Source organism: Diorhabda sublineata, chromosome 2 (genome assembly GCF_026230105.1).
Source record: "Diorhabda sublineata isolate icDioSubl1.1 chromosome 2, icDioSubl1.1, whole genome shotgun sequence".
In the NCBI taxonomy this organism is placed as follows: Eukaryota; Metazoa; Arthropoda; class Insecta; order Coleoptera; family Chrysomelidae; genus Diorhabda; species Diorhabda sublineata.
The window spans coordinates 40,253,229-40,269,972 of record NC_079475.1 but is presented as its reverse complement, the minus strand read 5'-3'; the positions used below and the strand labels follow the sequence as shown (position 1 = coordinate 40,269,972).

The 16,744-nt window shown below is 32.5% G+C and overlaps 2 protein-coding genes across 5 annotated transcripts in view; one reads left to right on the top strand and one right to left on the bottom strand.

Moving 5' to 3' along the window:
• Positions 1-15,361, bottom strand: part of LOC130452639 (serine/threonine-protein kinase SMG1) — a 50,247-nt gene extending 34,886 nt beyond the window's left edge. For 2 of the 3 annotated variants that reach the window (XM_056791993.1, XM_056791994.1), the window contains exons 1-5: positions 14,627-15,099; positions 11,642-13,304; positions 10,141-11,025; positions 5,040-7,581; positions 424-1,731 (exon numbers count right to left, since the gene is read on the bottom strand). In XM_056791993.1, coding sequence (XP_056647971.1) covers positions 424-1,731; positions 5,040-7,581; positions 10,141-11,025; positions 11,642-13,304; positions 14,627-14,951 — 6,723 coding nt within the window. In that variant the 5' untranslated portion in view covers positions 14,952-15,099. Of the gene's footprint in view, positions 1-423; positions 1,732-5,039; positions 7,582-10,140; positions 11,026-11,641; positions 13,305-14,626 lie in introns of all 3 variants that reach the window. The other variant, XM_056791992.1, reaches the window with a different exon arrangement.
• Positions 15,132-16,744, top strand: part of LOC130452640 (tyrosine-protein phosphatase non-receptor type 61F) — a 27,753-nt gene continuing 26,140 nt past the window's right edge. For both annotated transcript variants that reach the window (XM_056791996.1, XM_056791995.1), the window contains exons 1-2: positions 15,132-15,568; positions 15,618-15,729. In XM_056791996.1, the coding sequence (XP_056647974.1) occupies positions 15,655-15,729 (75 nt within the window). In that variant the 5' untranslated portion in view covers positions 15,132-15,568; positions 15,618-15,654. The remainder of the gene's footprint in view (positions 15,569-15,617; positions 15,730-16,744) is intronic.

The following is a 16,744-nucleotide window of genomic DNA, read 5'->3' as shown; positions in this document are numbered from 1 at the left end:
AAACTAGTAATAAGTATTTTGAAAATGGTATACGATGGAAAAAAGTTTGGGAACTTCCGATTTAAATAACTTCAACAAATAATAGACGTCCCATGGTATGGGACATTACAAAATCATAGAAACCCATCCAAACCCACTATTAGAAGAACTGTGCAACAAACAAATGAGAAAATTTTGACCAATAGACCTAAAATGAAGTGTTAGAGGTTGTTAACCTAAAAAAAAGACAATTCAGATGCTAAAAAAACGAACATGAGTCAACAAATAAAGTATACAGAAAAAAGGTTGTCCCATATGAGATAGCAATTTTAATATTTGCCAAAAAATGATATTTTTTAGCTATTATATAACTTCTAATGATCATGACGGATCGGTTAGAATGAATATTAAACGAGTTTGAATAATAATTAAATAAACACTTACTTCTACTCCGGTTACACCCAAGGCATCTCTAATGTTCGGTGTCAATCTGAAAGGCACTTTCTCCGGTACACGTAAAGTTTTTCCTTTCTCAAAACAAACGTTATAATCGATATGGACGACATCCCCACTAGTTAAATCCACTAAAACATTATCTAAATGTCTATCGCCTAAACCGATTATATAACCGATTATACTCATAACCGCTATGGAATAAGAATACCGTTTAATGACTTGCCACCACAATTCCGGACTCACCGAGTTACACCAAAACTCCTTCGACAACAAATCACTGGGAGTTTCATTCATTAGTTCGGTTAAAACTTGTTTCAAAACACTTAACGGCCACTCTTTGCGATTTTCGATGTTCTTGATACCGTGTTCTTGTAGTAGAGGATTCAATTTACTGTAGAAAAGATCGGAAGGTCTCAGTACGTTTCCGTTGAAGTTTTTAGCGTTCGGTTTGGCGATTTCGCGCTGTTGCCAACGTTTATATAACGCGAACACCGGAGTCGTACCGCCCACCCAGAATATCAAACCGGATCTCGGGCCCAGAGGTATAACCGAATAGTGTCTAGCTTTATAGAAATTCGAACCGGAAGGATCGGCGATTTGAGCCATCATGGTATTAGCTATACTGAGAAATTGCATTATTCTTTCGTCCAAATGTAAGTCTTCTAATCCTTTGAACAAATAGGTGTACGTCTGACCGTCGGATCCGAAAAATACCAATTTTTTCGGTTTGGTTTTCGTCGGTAGGATGGAAACGACGTTGGAAACGTGAGAAATGGTTATGTTCTTTTTAGCTATCGAAGCCAGACCGGGCATTGCTATGACGGTGTCTTTAAGAGCATAAAGAACTGGACTGATGTCTTGCATTTTGAGGGTATAAGAAGCTCGTTTGTGGAATTTCTGTTGGAACTTCTTCTGTAATTGTTTAAGGGGTAGTAAGGATTCTTGGGGATTTTCGGGACGGTCTGGATCTTTCAATTTTTTTATTACGTTCACTATATCTTCTAAATATTTTTCTTGGAAATATTTTTCGTGAGGAGTTTCAGCTGTGACGCTTGTTACTTCTAGTAATTGTTCTAATACGAAAATAATTGGTTTGATTATTATTCTATGTTTTTCTATGATGAGCGATGCTTTTTCCGCTTTATCTAAGCTCGTATTATCGTTCACTTTTTCTATTTCGTATTCCAATTGTTGCTGTCTCTTGGTAATTTCCGATTGGTGTTGAGCTAACGTTCCTATCCACAATTCGTCCCATAGAAGGGTGATTCTCCTTAGTTCCTTCACTAATGTTTGAACCTAAAAACAAAAGATATTTCGAAACAGAACTAAATACCATGCAATAACGGATAACCTCAAAAAAGTAAAGGAACTACCAAGAAAAAGAATATGGCAACGATACTACATTTCAAATAACCTATTGGAAGAGGTTGTTTTGAACTACTAAATAATTAATGAAGAAATGACGAGGTTAAGAACCCAACAAGAAGAAGAAATCAAAAAAATTCACCATCTTCTAGAAAATCAAAGCAAAAGAAAGTCAAACTGACCTTAGAAATAGTTAAAATTGTCCAAATGACCTTAGAAATGGTTAGAAATAAGTTTTCTAGAAAATCAAAGCACAAGAAAGTCCAACTGACCTTAGAAATAGTTAAAATTGTCCAACTGACCTTAGAAATGTTTAAAATTTTCCAACTGACCTTAGAAATGGTTGGAAAAAAGTTTTCAGTTGAATAAACTCGAGATTCATAAACAGTTATTCACCATCTTCCAGAAAATCAAATCAAAAGAAAGTCCATCTGACCTTAGAAATGTTTAAAATTGTCCAACTGACCTTAGAAATGAATGGAAATAAGTTTTCAGTTGAATAAACTCGAGATTCATAAACAGTTATTCATCATCTTCTAGAAAATCAAAGCACAAGAAAGTCCACCTGACCTTAGAAATGGTTAAAATTGTCCAACTGACCTTAGAAATGGTTAAAATTGTCCAACTGACCTTAGAAATGGTTGAAATTGTCCAACTGACCTTAGAAATGGTTAAAATTGTCCAACTGACCTTAGAAATGGTTGAAATTGTCCAACTGACCTTAGAAATGGTTAAAATTGTCCAACTGACCTTAGAAATGGTTGAAAATAAGTTTTCAGTTGAATAAACTCGAGATTCATAAACAGTTATTCATCATCTTCTAGAAAATCAAAGCACAAGAAAGTCCAACTGACCTTAGAAATGGTTAAAATTGTCCAACTGACCTTAGAAATGGTTGAAATTGTCCAACTGACCTTAGAAATGGTTGAAATTGTCCAACTGACCTTAGAAATGGTTGAAAATAAGTTTTCAGTTGAATAAACTCGAGATTCATAAACAGTTATTCATCATCTTCTAGAAAATCAAAGCACAAGAAAGTCCAACTGACCTTAGGAATGGTTAAAATTGTCCAACTGACCTTAGAAATGGTTGAAATTGTCCAACTGACCTTAGAAATGGTTAAAATTGTCCAACTGACCTTAGAAATGGTTGAAAATAAGTTTTCAGTTGATTAAACTCGAGATTCATAAACAGTTATTCATCATCTTCTAGAAAATCAAAGCACAAGAAAGTCCAACTGACCTTAGGAATGGTTAAAATTGTCCAACTGACCTTAGAAATGGTTGAAATTGTCCAACTGACCTTAGAAATGGTTAAAATTGTCCAACTGACCTTAGAAATGGTTGAAAATAAGTTTTCAGTTGATTAAACTCGAGATTCATAAACAGTTATTCATCATCTTCTAGAAAATCAAAGCACAAGAAAGTCCAACTGATCTTAGAAATGGTTAAAATTGTCCAACTGACCTTAGAAATGGTTAAAATTGTCCAACTGACCTTAGAAATGGTTGAAATTGTCCAACTGACCTTAGAAATGGTTAAAATTGTCCAACTGACCTTAGAAATGGTTGAAAATAAGTTTTCAGTTGAATAAACTCGAGATTCATAAACAGTTATTCATCATCTTCTAGAAAATCAAAGCACAAGAAAGTCCAACTGACCTTAGAAATGGTTAAAATTGTCCAACTGACCTTAGAAATAGTTAAAATTGTCCAACTGACCTTAGAAATGGTTGAAATTGTCCAACTGACCTTAGAAATGGTTAAAATTGTCCAACTGACCTTAGAAATGGTTGAAAATAAGTTTTCAGTTGAATAAACTCGAGATTCATAAACAGTTATTCATCATCTTCTAGAAAATCAAAGCACAAGAAAGTCCAACTGACCTTAGAAATGGTTAAAATTGTCCAACTGACCTTAGAAATAGTTAAAATTGTCCAACTGACCTTAGAAATGGTTAAAATTGTCCAACTGACCTTAGAAACGGTTGGAAATAAGTTTTCAGTTGAATAAACTCAAGATTCATACACAGTTATTCATCATCTTCTAGAAAATCAAAGCAAAAGAAAGTCCAACTGACCTTAGAGATGGTTAAAATTGTCCAAATAGCCTTAGAAGTGGTTGGAAATCATGTTTCAGTTAAATAAAAAAAGGATTTGTTACCTTCTAGAAATTCAGAACAGAAGAAGACTAAATTGACCAGTTGACCTTAGTTATTGTTGAAAATTGTCCAAATGGCCTTAGAACCGGTTGGATATCATTTTTCAGTCAAATAAAAGCAAGATTCTTTACCTTCTACAAACCCAGAACAGAAGAAAACTAAATTGTCCACCTGACCTTAGTTATGCTTCAAAAGTGTCCAACTCACCTTAGAAATGGTTGGAAATAAGTTTTCGGTTGAATAAAATCGACATTCAAAAACAGTCATTCATCGCCTTCTAGAGAACCAAAACTGAAGAAGACTAAATTGTTCAGCTGAACTTAGAAACGGTTGAAAATGATTTTTTAGTCAAATAAAAACGAGGTTTATAAAGTCACGGTGTTTTTGATATGGTTAGGGATATGCAGGAGACCTACGGCCTAATAGATACAAATGGGGTTTGTGTCAATTGAGCGCCAAGTGTACTATTTCTAATATATTTTTTGTTATATATTTAAAAAAACATCAATATAAATCTATAAGACCGAAAAAAATGTACTGAAATTGTTGAAAAATAATAAGGGTACAGCTGTCGGTTATGGATATAAAGTTAAAAGCAAATAGTATAGATGCAACGGAAATTAAACCTAACCTAACCTCTCTCATACAATGAGAAATGGAAATATATGAATTAAGATGTCGGATACCCGAAAAGAGAATACCAAAAAGAACCTTCGAAACCAGGATAACGGAAGATAGAAAATGTCGTAGCAGTAAGATGAAGCTGAGATGATGAGTGCAAAAGGGGAAGGAATAAGAGAAAGAAGGACACGAAGAAATAAGTTGTATACGTCACGTCCCCAAATTTTTTACGAGGAGTGGGATTAATAGATGAGTTGTAGTAAAGTGAGATCCTCAAGAAAGGGGGACACAATAGGATCCTTCGGATCGCGGTATGCACATACATACACCCAACCCCCAAACAAACAAACAGGCCGACACCTCCAATAAAAACAAATAAAATCCATCGGCCAACGGCGGTTTTAAATGTCGAGATAAAATCGTTAAAATTTTCGACAAAATAACCGACATTCTACTTACTTGTGATATAGTTTCGGGATCCTGCTTACTCAAAGTATCGACCATAGTTTTAAAACAAATTTGCAAACTGTTATTACTACCGACTGGTTCTTCGTTATCGTCGCTATCGTAATTATCGTCTTCCTCTTCGTTATCTTCGCAAGATTCGTTATTTTGCGACAGACAATCTTTCGGTAAGGTTATTTCGGAAAAATCGAATTTCAATCCGCCTTCCAAAGCGCCAACAACAGCGGGAAAAGTAATGAGATGCGGAGCATCTTCGGCTACGCGACAGAGTAAATCGGATACGCGCAATCGAACGTAACTTTCGGGATGGTTGAGTCTCGAAAATAATTGGGGTATTATAACTTTCCAAGGGTGCGTCGGAGTCGTTTGTAAACCTTCTTCTAAAATATTTTGTAATTCCAAGGCGTATTTAACTATTAATCTTAATAATCGCAAAGTGACTGTGATCGTATTGCATTCGGTGTTTTTGGTTACGTTTTCCGATTGTAGAACTAATTGTAAATATTTGAAATAAGCCTCGGCGCTTAGAGCGTAGTAATGGTAAATCCTCTTTTGGGTGCTTCTCCATATTTGCAACAAACTTTTCAATTGCGTTTCGGTAGCGTCTTGTAACACTTCGACGCATTGTAATTGAGACTGGATCATTTCCGAAGTTTTGATTTCGTTGGAATCGATATCTTCTTCGTCGATTATATTCCTGTTCGTTTGGGACAATATGAAAAATATTTTCGTTAAATCTTCTTCGGTCGTTTCGGGGGGTAGTAATTTTTTAATTTCCAAACAATGTTCGTCGGTTAAATTATTTTTTATCTCGGAACTGTGATCGACGATTTTTTTACCCCAACGATAACACCACGTGCCGAAATCGTTCCAACTTTTCGCCAAACTACCGTAATGGTGTACGCTGAATTGTAATAATTTCCCGATGGCGATTTCGTTTAAAGGGATTATATTCGAACTGGGGGATTCCCCCATACCGATTTCGGGTAAAACTAATATTAATTTTCCTAACGGACTGTTCATTTCGGTTAAGGAAACGTTATCGTTAGTTTGTAACCAATTGGATAATTTCAATAATATTTTGCTGCTCAATTTTCTCAATTCGTTAACGCCGAATAATTCGGCGTATTTGGATATGGCGGTGGACGAGGCGGCGCATAAATTGAAAGTTTGTTGATGGTTTTGTTCGAACGAATACGATAATTTGATTACTTCGAATACGGCCCTGGCTACGTCTACAGTCCAAACGTTTATTTCGCTTATTCTATGTATAAAAGTGTTTGTTATATTTTTAACGTTCATTTCGTCCGGTAGTACTACTAAATCTTTGTCTCTGAAAAATTTGTTTATTTGATTAATAGCCATGTTGAAATTTTTTTCCTTCCTCGATCTTTTTATTATGTCTAATCGTAAATTACTACAGAATACGTTGAAACCTTGATTTTGAACTTTGCCGAAATATTCTGACCACCAAAGTATTTTTCTCAATACGCTCGAATCGATTTTTTGTATTTCGTTTTCGAATGATTCCGATACTAAAAACACGGTGTGCGCCAAATTACCTTCGGCTATATGTTTCAAACCGTTTACGACGTAATGTAATAGAGAAAAGTTTTGTAAAAACTCCGACGGGGCTAAATGTAAATGATCTTCGATGTTATTTTGTATTTTCATCATTATCTTGTCGATTTCTTGGATGAAATTTTCTTCGTCGTTTCTTACCGCTAATTTAACGGCCACGTTATACAAATTACTTTCCGTCATACATATATTTTCGTATATACTCCAAGAATCTTTGTTGTTGATATTCCACGTGGACAAATCTTCGAACGCTAAATTTTTCGATTCGGCATCGAATAGTATTCGATTCGTTTCCCAATCGGTGACGTTGAACCAATATTTTCGTCCGTTTTCGACGTTGTCTTGCTTCGTATGCCATTCGAATAAATCGATCCAGTTGCTCATCTCTTTGTAACAAACGATTATTTGATCGATTATAAAATTGTGTATGTCGCTATCGAGTTTGTTGTTTTCGTCGGTTTTTTCTTGCAAAATTTTTTTGTAACCTTCGACTGCGGTTTCGTATTTTTTCGAACATTGTTCGGCGGCGCATTTCATCCACGAATACCTTTTACCGACTACCGTTTTACACCAACTGTATAAACCGTAGAGGGCTTCCGGTTCTTTGAGATGTAACATGGCTAAAGTAACTATCATAGCTACTCTTTCGAATTCCAAGGTATTAGTCCTGTTGGAATTTACGTAGTCTTTAAGGAAACAAAGTCCGTTCCTCAGGGCTATGTTTATTTCGCCACAGTGCAGAGCTATGTGCATTAGAACGATTCTGATGCGGCAAAACCATTCGTGGCACGTATTTGTATTGGCGATGAAAAAAGATCTGACCACTTTCGTTGCCGGCGGCATTGCCATCGCGCAACCCTCGGAAGCGTTGTAAATTGCCTTTTCCAAATTTTCCACGAATCTAAGTAACATCCTCACTCTATTTCCGTCGATGTTCGCAGAAATTTCCGGTTTTCTAAAAAAAGAAATAACAAAAATCGGTTACGACATTATTTTTTACGTAAACTTAAACTTTATCATATAACTAGAAATTATTATAAATGATATCGAAAAAAGGTTGATGAAAAGTATAATCGGTTGAGGTCTTCCACCATGCGGTGATTTATCGAACACATATCAATAGAAATCAAACATAAGATAGATTGTCTTTTCCAAAAGATCAACTACAACACGTAAGTTTCTTTAAATTGACGATAGTAATCGTACAAAATAAATAGCCATTAACTACCGTAACCTCTTTCACCACCGAGCCATTTTTTCTAGTCTGAGAATAGAAAATAATCCGAGGGTGCTAAATCTGGCGAAGAGGGTGCATGAGGTAGAAATTCGAACTTTAATTCAGTAATTTTGGCCTTTGCAATAACGGATATGTGAGCTGATGCATTGTCTTTCTTGTTAACCAAATGCCGAGGTTTTTGCTTGATTTCTTCGCTCAAACGTTGCAATAAGTTCGCATATTTCTTAGTTTTTCCTTTTTCAAGATAATCAATCCCAAAAAACCGACGCCTTTATCCGTAAATAAAGACATTTTTAATAATAATAGACTTGAGCGCTGCCTCAATATGTAACAGTGACATTGTGGCAACCAATTGTGTGTTTGTAGAGTCAAGTAATAAAAGTTCAAGTCAGAACTAAATTATTGTTACGAACTAGTCTCCGTCCTGGAGGCGTTCATGTCTCTGGAAGTAGTGGAATTCTAAAATTGGCCGTTTATAATGTACGTTCGAAATACCCGGAATTCGTTTGACGTTTGTTATTTATATAACTTCTTATTAATAGCATGCGGTTTATTTACATTGTTTCTCTTCAACTAATTTCTATTGTTATTTATTAGTTTTGTTTCTTTATTTTCTAGAATTTTTGAGAATTTCTTTTGGGATATATAAGCGGGTTCGTTTAGCACGGTTTAGTTAGTTTATAATAAATAGTCATAGTGGACAGACCGAAATAAACAGTAGCCAATGGAAAAAGGGAATAAGAAAAAAAGTATTCATACTTTTTTATAGATAATTTTTTGATCTACAATTTTTAACTGAGGTATTTTTATGATAAAACTCACCGCTTAGCTGAAAATAGCGAAAAACTCATTTTTTTTTTACCTTTGACGTTAAATAAATTTTTTTCCGTACACGCGAACTTTCGAATTATATTTTAAATAATTTCTTTGAATTTCAACTTGGTAGGAATTTACGTAACTTCGAATGTCTAAATTGACCGGACTAAAATGTATGTTCGCATTTTTAACGTTCGATTAATTTAAAAATTTTTGGGTAATCGCACCTCGAAGTAAAAATATCGATAAATCGAACACGTGGAGTGCAATAAACACTTTTTGCACGAGTTGCAAACAATATTTTTTCTACGTCCATGAATAATTTTTGGCTGCCATTTCCAGAACTGCACAGTTTCATTTTCCAAATCACAGTAGTCGAAATATAATTGATCAAAATCGTTTTTTATATTATTTTCTATATAAAAATGTTTATAGTTATTTATGCAACAAGTGCAAAAAGTGAATGTTTATTGCACGCGACGTAAATTTGTCTAAAGAGACCGTTAGGTCGAGTTTAACAACACGTCGAGTGCAATAAACACTTTTTGCACGAGTTGCATACAATATTTTTTCTACGCCCACGAAAATTTTTTGACTGCCATTTCCAGAACTGCACAATTGCATTATCCGATTCACAGTAGTCGTGATCACGTATGTTTGAGGCATTTAAGTTAGTGTTAATAAATTGTAATCATATGATATTTTGGAAAAAAATGCAAAAGGACTAAATAATTCGATCGTTTGAATGTTTATCTTGATCACAAACCCCTGTACTACAATGACAGCAATAAAGATCCGCTTTTTATTATTTTTTTATTTCTGTAGAAAAATTTAAATTGCAATTTTGATATTTTTGGTCATCGAAGGTGGGTTTCATAAGGGTTGAAATATGTAAAAAGCAACACTTCTGAAAAATACCGACGAAATATTCTCAATTCAATATAAATACACTTTTGAATAATTTTCAATTATAAAATTATTATAAAATAACTAATAAGATTCTTTTTCAACTTTTTATTTGATTAGGGGATGATTTTGAGGGGTTGCATGTATCTGATTCATCATAAATGCGTTTGAATATGCCAATAGATTTACGAATAATTCATTTAAACTTCAGTTGACCCGAAACAATAAGGGGTACTTTACATCCCTCAAAATATATTAAAGCCCGGTTCGGTACAGGGATGATTTTGTAGAAGAAGGTAAGTTTAAGTCTTTAAAAAAGTTTTCAGTATTACTACCCTTAGAGTATGGTCTTTTGAAGGGTTGCATGTACCCGATTAATCATAAACATCAATGATTTTTAAATTTTTAACGATAAGGGGTAGTTTTTACTCTTAAAAATGAAAAAAACACCTTTAGCATAGGATAGATTTTGAAGAAAGGGGGTAAATCGATGATGATTAACAAAATACCACAGTTTTAGAATATAAATTATAATAAGAAACGTGGTAAACTTACTTTTCCATTGGTTTTTTTGAAGTGATCAAATCGTTTCCCAAATTGTTCAGAGCGCTTTCGATTTTTGTGAAAGTTTCGTTGGGTTTTCCCAAGGGCGTTCTCAATTTATAATTAACACAAAATTCGGCGGCTTCCAACGTGATCCAACTATTCAAAACTTGCCTATTGTTCGTGATAAGTTCATAAAAGAGTTCCATGTTCATTTGTGAATCAGATTCGATGGCCCAACAACTATTAAATATTTCCTTCGCCCAATCGGATGGAAGGTTTTCTTTGCTGAGTAAATAATTCATTAAAGTCTTGAAATGCAAGGGGTACATTTCCCCATCGACTGTTCCATTCAAATGTAAATGTTGGGCCAAATACACCGTATGATTGTTGTATTCTTTTAGATAAGTGCTCTTCTGCTTCATGGAATGTATAGAATTCATTTTGTTCAATTCTACGACTGCTATATCCCAAGGTATGTTCGAAGATAATTTCGTATAACATTTACGGATTTCCGGTTTATTGGAATTGATGTGTAATTTACACAAATCGCTGATGTTTGTTAAAAAGTTGTAAGACCACGATAACTGTTTATTGGATAGCAGCTTATTTAAATTATCGTATACTATAAGTACGACGCTATCATTGAAACAGTAACCGCAACGGACCAGTGCATCAACCACCTTTAAAAATTTCTCATTTACGTACAAGTTTTCTAAATAGATTTCAGAATTTATGAGCACGTCATTCAACCACTGCAAGAGAAGTAAAAGTATCTCGTTGGATGTCTCAGCGGTGAGAGAATTGTGAATTATGTCCAAAATCGTTGCGAAATTACCAGAATTTGGGGATTTATTTGGAACATCGTTTATATTTAAACCTTCTGTTAAAGCGAATCTAAAACAAAAATAGAATGTCATTGTTGGTATTATTGTCCTCCCTAGTACGTAATTTCGAATGGTGTTGGGGTTAAGGATTCAAAATAAAATTGAACATTTTAAAAAAACTCTTGGACACCATTCGAAATTACATACTAGCAGGGACAATAATATCAACGATCAAAGTTAACATGGGAAAGCCATTTTCTGACTTAATTAGACTTGAAAATTTTTTTCTGTTGAAATTAGACTTGGAAAATACATCTTTTGACATATTTAGACTTTGAAAAGCCTTTTCTGTTGAAATTATACTTGGAAAAGCACTTTCATTATCAAGTTTAACATGTGAAAGCCATTTTCTGACTTAATTAGTCTTGAAAAGTATTTTCTGTTGAAATTAGGCTTGGAAAAGCCATTTTTTGACATATTTAGGCTTGGAAAAGCCTCTTCTATTAAAACTAGAGTAGGAAAAGCACTTTTATAATCAAGTAGTAATAGATAATTATATTTATACGAGATGAGTGTTATTAGTATTATTAAATATCTAAATAACTTTCCTCATTGTTTATATAAACTACAAATGTGTCTTGATTAAAAACTTGTGTTAAAAAATACAAAAATTCAATTTTTCTTACCTATTCATTATATTTGGAACCTCTTGGGTTTTGTTAACAAGTGTACTGTTCGATATAAAGTGATTGTAGCATTTGCAATGAGAAAATAGCAGATACAACATACTATATTGTAGAGCCGGTGCTTTCTTAGATAAATTCTTATCGTATGGTACCATAGTGACTCCAACAAGTTCAAGAATACTAGGTTTCAATGCCCACATAACTATAATAGAACTGGCATTGGCCAGCTGTGACAAACACCTCAATAGAAACAGTGTAGTTTCTTCGGGATCCTTTATTGCATCATAATCTTTAAATGGATTGTTTTGAGTGAAAGTTTCCACAATTGTTGGTACTATTTGTTTATAAACCATTTCCAGATCGCCTATGACGTATCGGTAAGCTTCTTGTAATAACGAAACGTTTTTTAAATTAAGAAGTGCTTGATATACACAAATAACAGCTTCTTGTATATTTTTAAAAGGAGAATATCGTAATTTTATTATCTCGGATTTGGGCCCAATTAATTTATCTATGATTTCTATGGGTAAATTGGCTGATAGTTCCTTAACTACTTTTGATATTAATACAAGTAGTGATATTATTGTTGCATCCGATAAATCTGATAACATTGAAATTTCTAGATCAATTAACACATAAATTTGTGTACAAAGAAACTGCGATTTGTTTTCGAGATACCCAAGTAATAAACCTATACAATCATTACCGGCTATTGTTAAATTGTCTGGTACATAAGTCTCCAAAGTATCATGTACTGTTTTTATTATTCTTATTAGGGATGAATTTATAAATTCAATTGTTACAGTTTTGTTAGTTAGAGGATGGAATGATGGTCCTAGACATTTTAAAACAGTATTCATGGCTAATATCAATACAGTTACATGATCAACTGTACCCATATCTCCAGTTTCTTTAAGTTGTGTAGAGTAATTACCAATATCTTCTAAAAAGTTCTCTATTAATTGGATGGAAAATTCTAAATAGTATTTGAAATGGTGCGATATTCTCTGTAGGCTTTTGGAAATAAATTCAATGTTACTTAAAGGCTGTGTATGATCTACATGCCATCCAAATAACAAATCTATGGTATCTCTGAATTGATCATAAAATTCACTTTGGTACATTTCTACTACTGTCACTAACACATCCAGAATAGATTTAAAAACTTCAGCATTTTCTGTTGTTTCAATGGTAGCAACTAAATTATTGATTAAATTTTCAACGTGACTCTGCAAAACTGGTTTCTTTTCCTCAAAACTCAAAGTCTCGTGAAGACTTTTCATGAGTAGAATCTGCATTTCTTCTGTACTATTGGCTAGCTTATTGAATAGCCAGTGCTGATATCTTTCAAAATCATTTTCTTGACCCATAATGTAACCCATCCGACCCAAGGCTCTGGCAGCTTGTCTTTTTGCCATAGGACCGGGAGAGACATGTAAAATTTCAAACATTGATTCACCAAGTATATGGAAAGCCTTCCTAACATAATTAGCATTATCAGGTAATAGTAAAACTTCAAGTAATTTTTTAGAAATAGCCAATGAGTTGTCTTGATCAGTTTCAATATTTAATCTTCTCAGAAGTTTTGATATTCTCGTGTCCTCTGGAAGATTTAATTTGATCTCAGTTTTCTTTTCAGGTTCATAAAACTTTCCTCTACTCCCTAAAACAAAATTATAAATACATTATATAATACTCAGGTACTCAATACTTGAATAGTGGATAATTTACATATAAAGACCAGAAAACAGTTTATTTAAAGTACAAAACTAGATGTTAATAAACAAGATGATGAAAAATATGCTTCAATAACCAATGTCTGAAATCAATAACTTGGGTATTGAAATGTGCATCAGACAGTGTAACTTTGGGTTTTTTTGTATTGGTAATGTAAATAGTGTGTTCAATATAAATATTGGTAATTCCAACTTAGTTAAGATGATGAAAGAGTTGATTACAGCATATTGAGATGTTTTAAATTGAAAAAAATTTTTTTTGAGATGTAAAACTCAGTATGTTAGCATGAATGTATCAGTATTGCAGCTATTACAATACACATTGATATAAATTATCTATAATTTATTTTGTTAAGGAAAATATTTAAATTTTGATCAAGTTATTTCATAGACATTGAGATGAAATTTATCATTTCTTGGGCTCAAACTGACAACTTAATGCAGTATATTACTGTAAAGTAAGAAATAAAAACTATTAACCTCATTCAAATGACCTTCAAGTATTTCATGTAATATGTAAATAATAAAAAAATCGTCAATGAGATCCATTACTAAGTCAAAACTATAGTATTCAATGGACATTGATTTGGGTGTGAAAAGTTCATAATAACAAGCACTAAGAACCACAATTATCTCTATGATTCAGATGTGCTACTCTATAACTCAATTAATTTTTGATATTGTATATAAATTTAAAATCTAATAAAACTTCCACAATATTCTAACATTCAATTAAATATTGACAAACAATATAAATTATCTAATATTTCACAATTTTTATATTTCAAGTTTTTTATCTTAAATACCCTCATAGATAGGTATCATATAAACATTTAATTTAATTTAGTTATTTAAAGCAATGGGGTAAACCCAACAGCTGATTTAAACCTGAATTACTAGAAAATAGTTTGAAAACGAAGTCATGAATGTAGTAATTAATTCGAGCTTTGTAAACAAATTATACAATAGTTAATATAAAGTGATTCAATTTGATCTAGTGGGGTCAATAAATATGTACTTCTTTATAACTGGTTCAAGTTTTTTTAGAGATATATCATTACTTAGTACATAATAAAAACAACTAATAATGTTATAGTATTTTCAACTGATAGAGACTTTGTTTATATTTCACTTAAAAAATGTTCTAATGAGATAAAAAGAAGATTAGTATGAATGAATAATACATGTTTTTAAATACGACCTTTAACATTTGAAACTATAAAAAGTACCCCTTAGTTGTAGAGCTTACCTAATGCTTCCGAATTTCTAGATTCATATTTTCTCAAATTATAAAAGTTATCAGAATAATCTCTATCTCCTTTTCTTCCTTGCAGACCTGATCCTCTACTTCTAGAGCTTCCCCTACGGTCATTAACTTTGCTAGACCTAAATTCAGTGGACCTAGTCCTACCTGTCCCGCCTTTATTAGTTCTAGCATCTTTTAAATACGATGTTCCTTTTACATCTTCGTCTATATTATCGTAATTATCTTCTGAATTCCCGTAATCATATTCATGAACCTCTCTAGAGCTTTTTGAGGCCCTGAGTTTGTACCCTGAATTGTTTGATATCATAACTCACATTACGGATGTAATTATTAACTTTTTAGTTTATCGAAAACTTTTCAGTATTGTGCGCACAATTCCGATTGAAAATTTTATTTCTAAAACAGATAAAAATCACCTTTTTGGTTAACTTCTAGCGATGTATCAGAATATTTTAATAATGTATAAAGGGGACAAACTATAACTGTCAGTCTATCATCCGTCAATCTATTGTCATATATTTCCTTTGCTTAAGCTTTGGTTATATTGGTTCAATGGTTAATAAATCCTATCGACCAGTTATATTTCTACATATATAGCTTGTAATTTTATTAAAATATTGAATCAGATTATATAATGCGAAGAATTTGTGAGAATTATGAGTAGGAGAATATACTACTTAAGTGTAACCATTGTAGTACTTCGATCACTGGACTTTTAGAGTTACGTCTCTATGTTTGACAAGTGACATGACAAATGATAGTTATATAAGACATTAAAAAGTTGTCAGTGTTCTGTATTCTGCGTTTACATACAGCATTTTGGAGCGGAGAAATTCTTTGTTCATTTTTTTATAAATTCAAGTTTTTATGTATTTCTTCCTAAAAATATAATGGCTGTTCGATTTCTATAAACTTACTTCTCACGTAAGTCATAAATTTATTATTAAAATATATTTTATAGTGCTTATTATAGGTTCATTTCACGCGAAGAGATATTTCCTAAAATCACAATGACATCTGGCAACAACATTGAATCGGAATACTTACAGCTGAATGCTAAAAATGAATGGCAAATTCTTTATCAGGTAATAATCATATGATTACTCATTAACTATTCATTGATGAAAACTAGACATTTCCTAAACTTCTTCATTAATTCGTAGATAATAATGCTTACATGTTTGGTACCACTTAAGTTGCTATCATACATTCTCATCATTATATGTTAGTAAATTCTATAGCATTAAATGATTTCACTCTCTTTGATGGTTACAGTTATTGCATCATTTTACAGTTGCAATATAATAAGATGTAATTATTCACCTTTATTAGTTACTGAAATATTTGATTAACTTAACAAATGCAAAAATTTATTTTTAAAATATATAATGTTTCTTATATGTGTTTTTGAAATTAGAACTTCTTAAGAATAAATACTGATTGATTCAATTGAATTAATTTCGATGTTTTTATGTACAATAAACGAGTTATTAACCCATTAGTGACCAAATGCAACTAAAGTTGCATGAATTTTCAAATAAAAAATTATCATGTTTTCGAGAAACTTTTAATATTAAAAGGATGAAGGTGAAAAAAGGAATAAGTGGCTTAGTTGATAATATCATGCGACTCATGGGTAACTCTTTTTTTGCCTGTTACCTGCTTAACTTCATTGTGGATAAAGGAAAATTATTTTCTTTCTAACAGAGCTATTATTTTCATATTCGTGAGTCCGTGGTAAAAAATGGAATTGGGAAAAGGATGATGTTCAAATTTTCATGCAACTTAAGTTGCTGCTTTTTTTAAGGAAAAACTGAAAAAAACGTGTTTTGATGTATCTCTATTCACAAAGAAAATATACAAAAAAAATTATATTTTTGATATATTGAAAATATAACTTGAATTATTACATGGAAATAAACCAAATTTTAAAAAGCTGTCTCTACGGGGGATAAACATTCATTTTTTAAGAGTATGAGATAAATGTAAAATGATTTCCTGTGGGAAATTGAACATGGTCCAATGAAATGATAATAATGTCGTTACAGTTTTGATAAATTGTGTTCTAGGGCCCCAAAATCCGCGATTAGGTATTCTTAA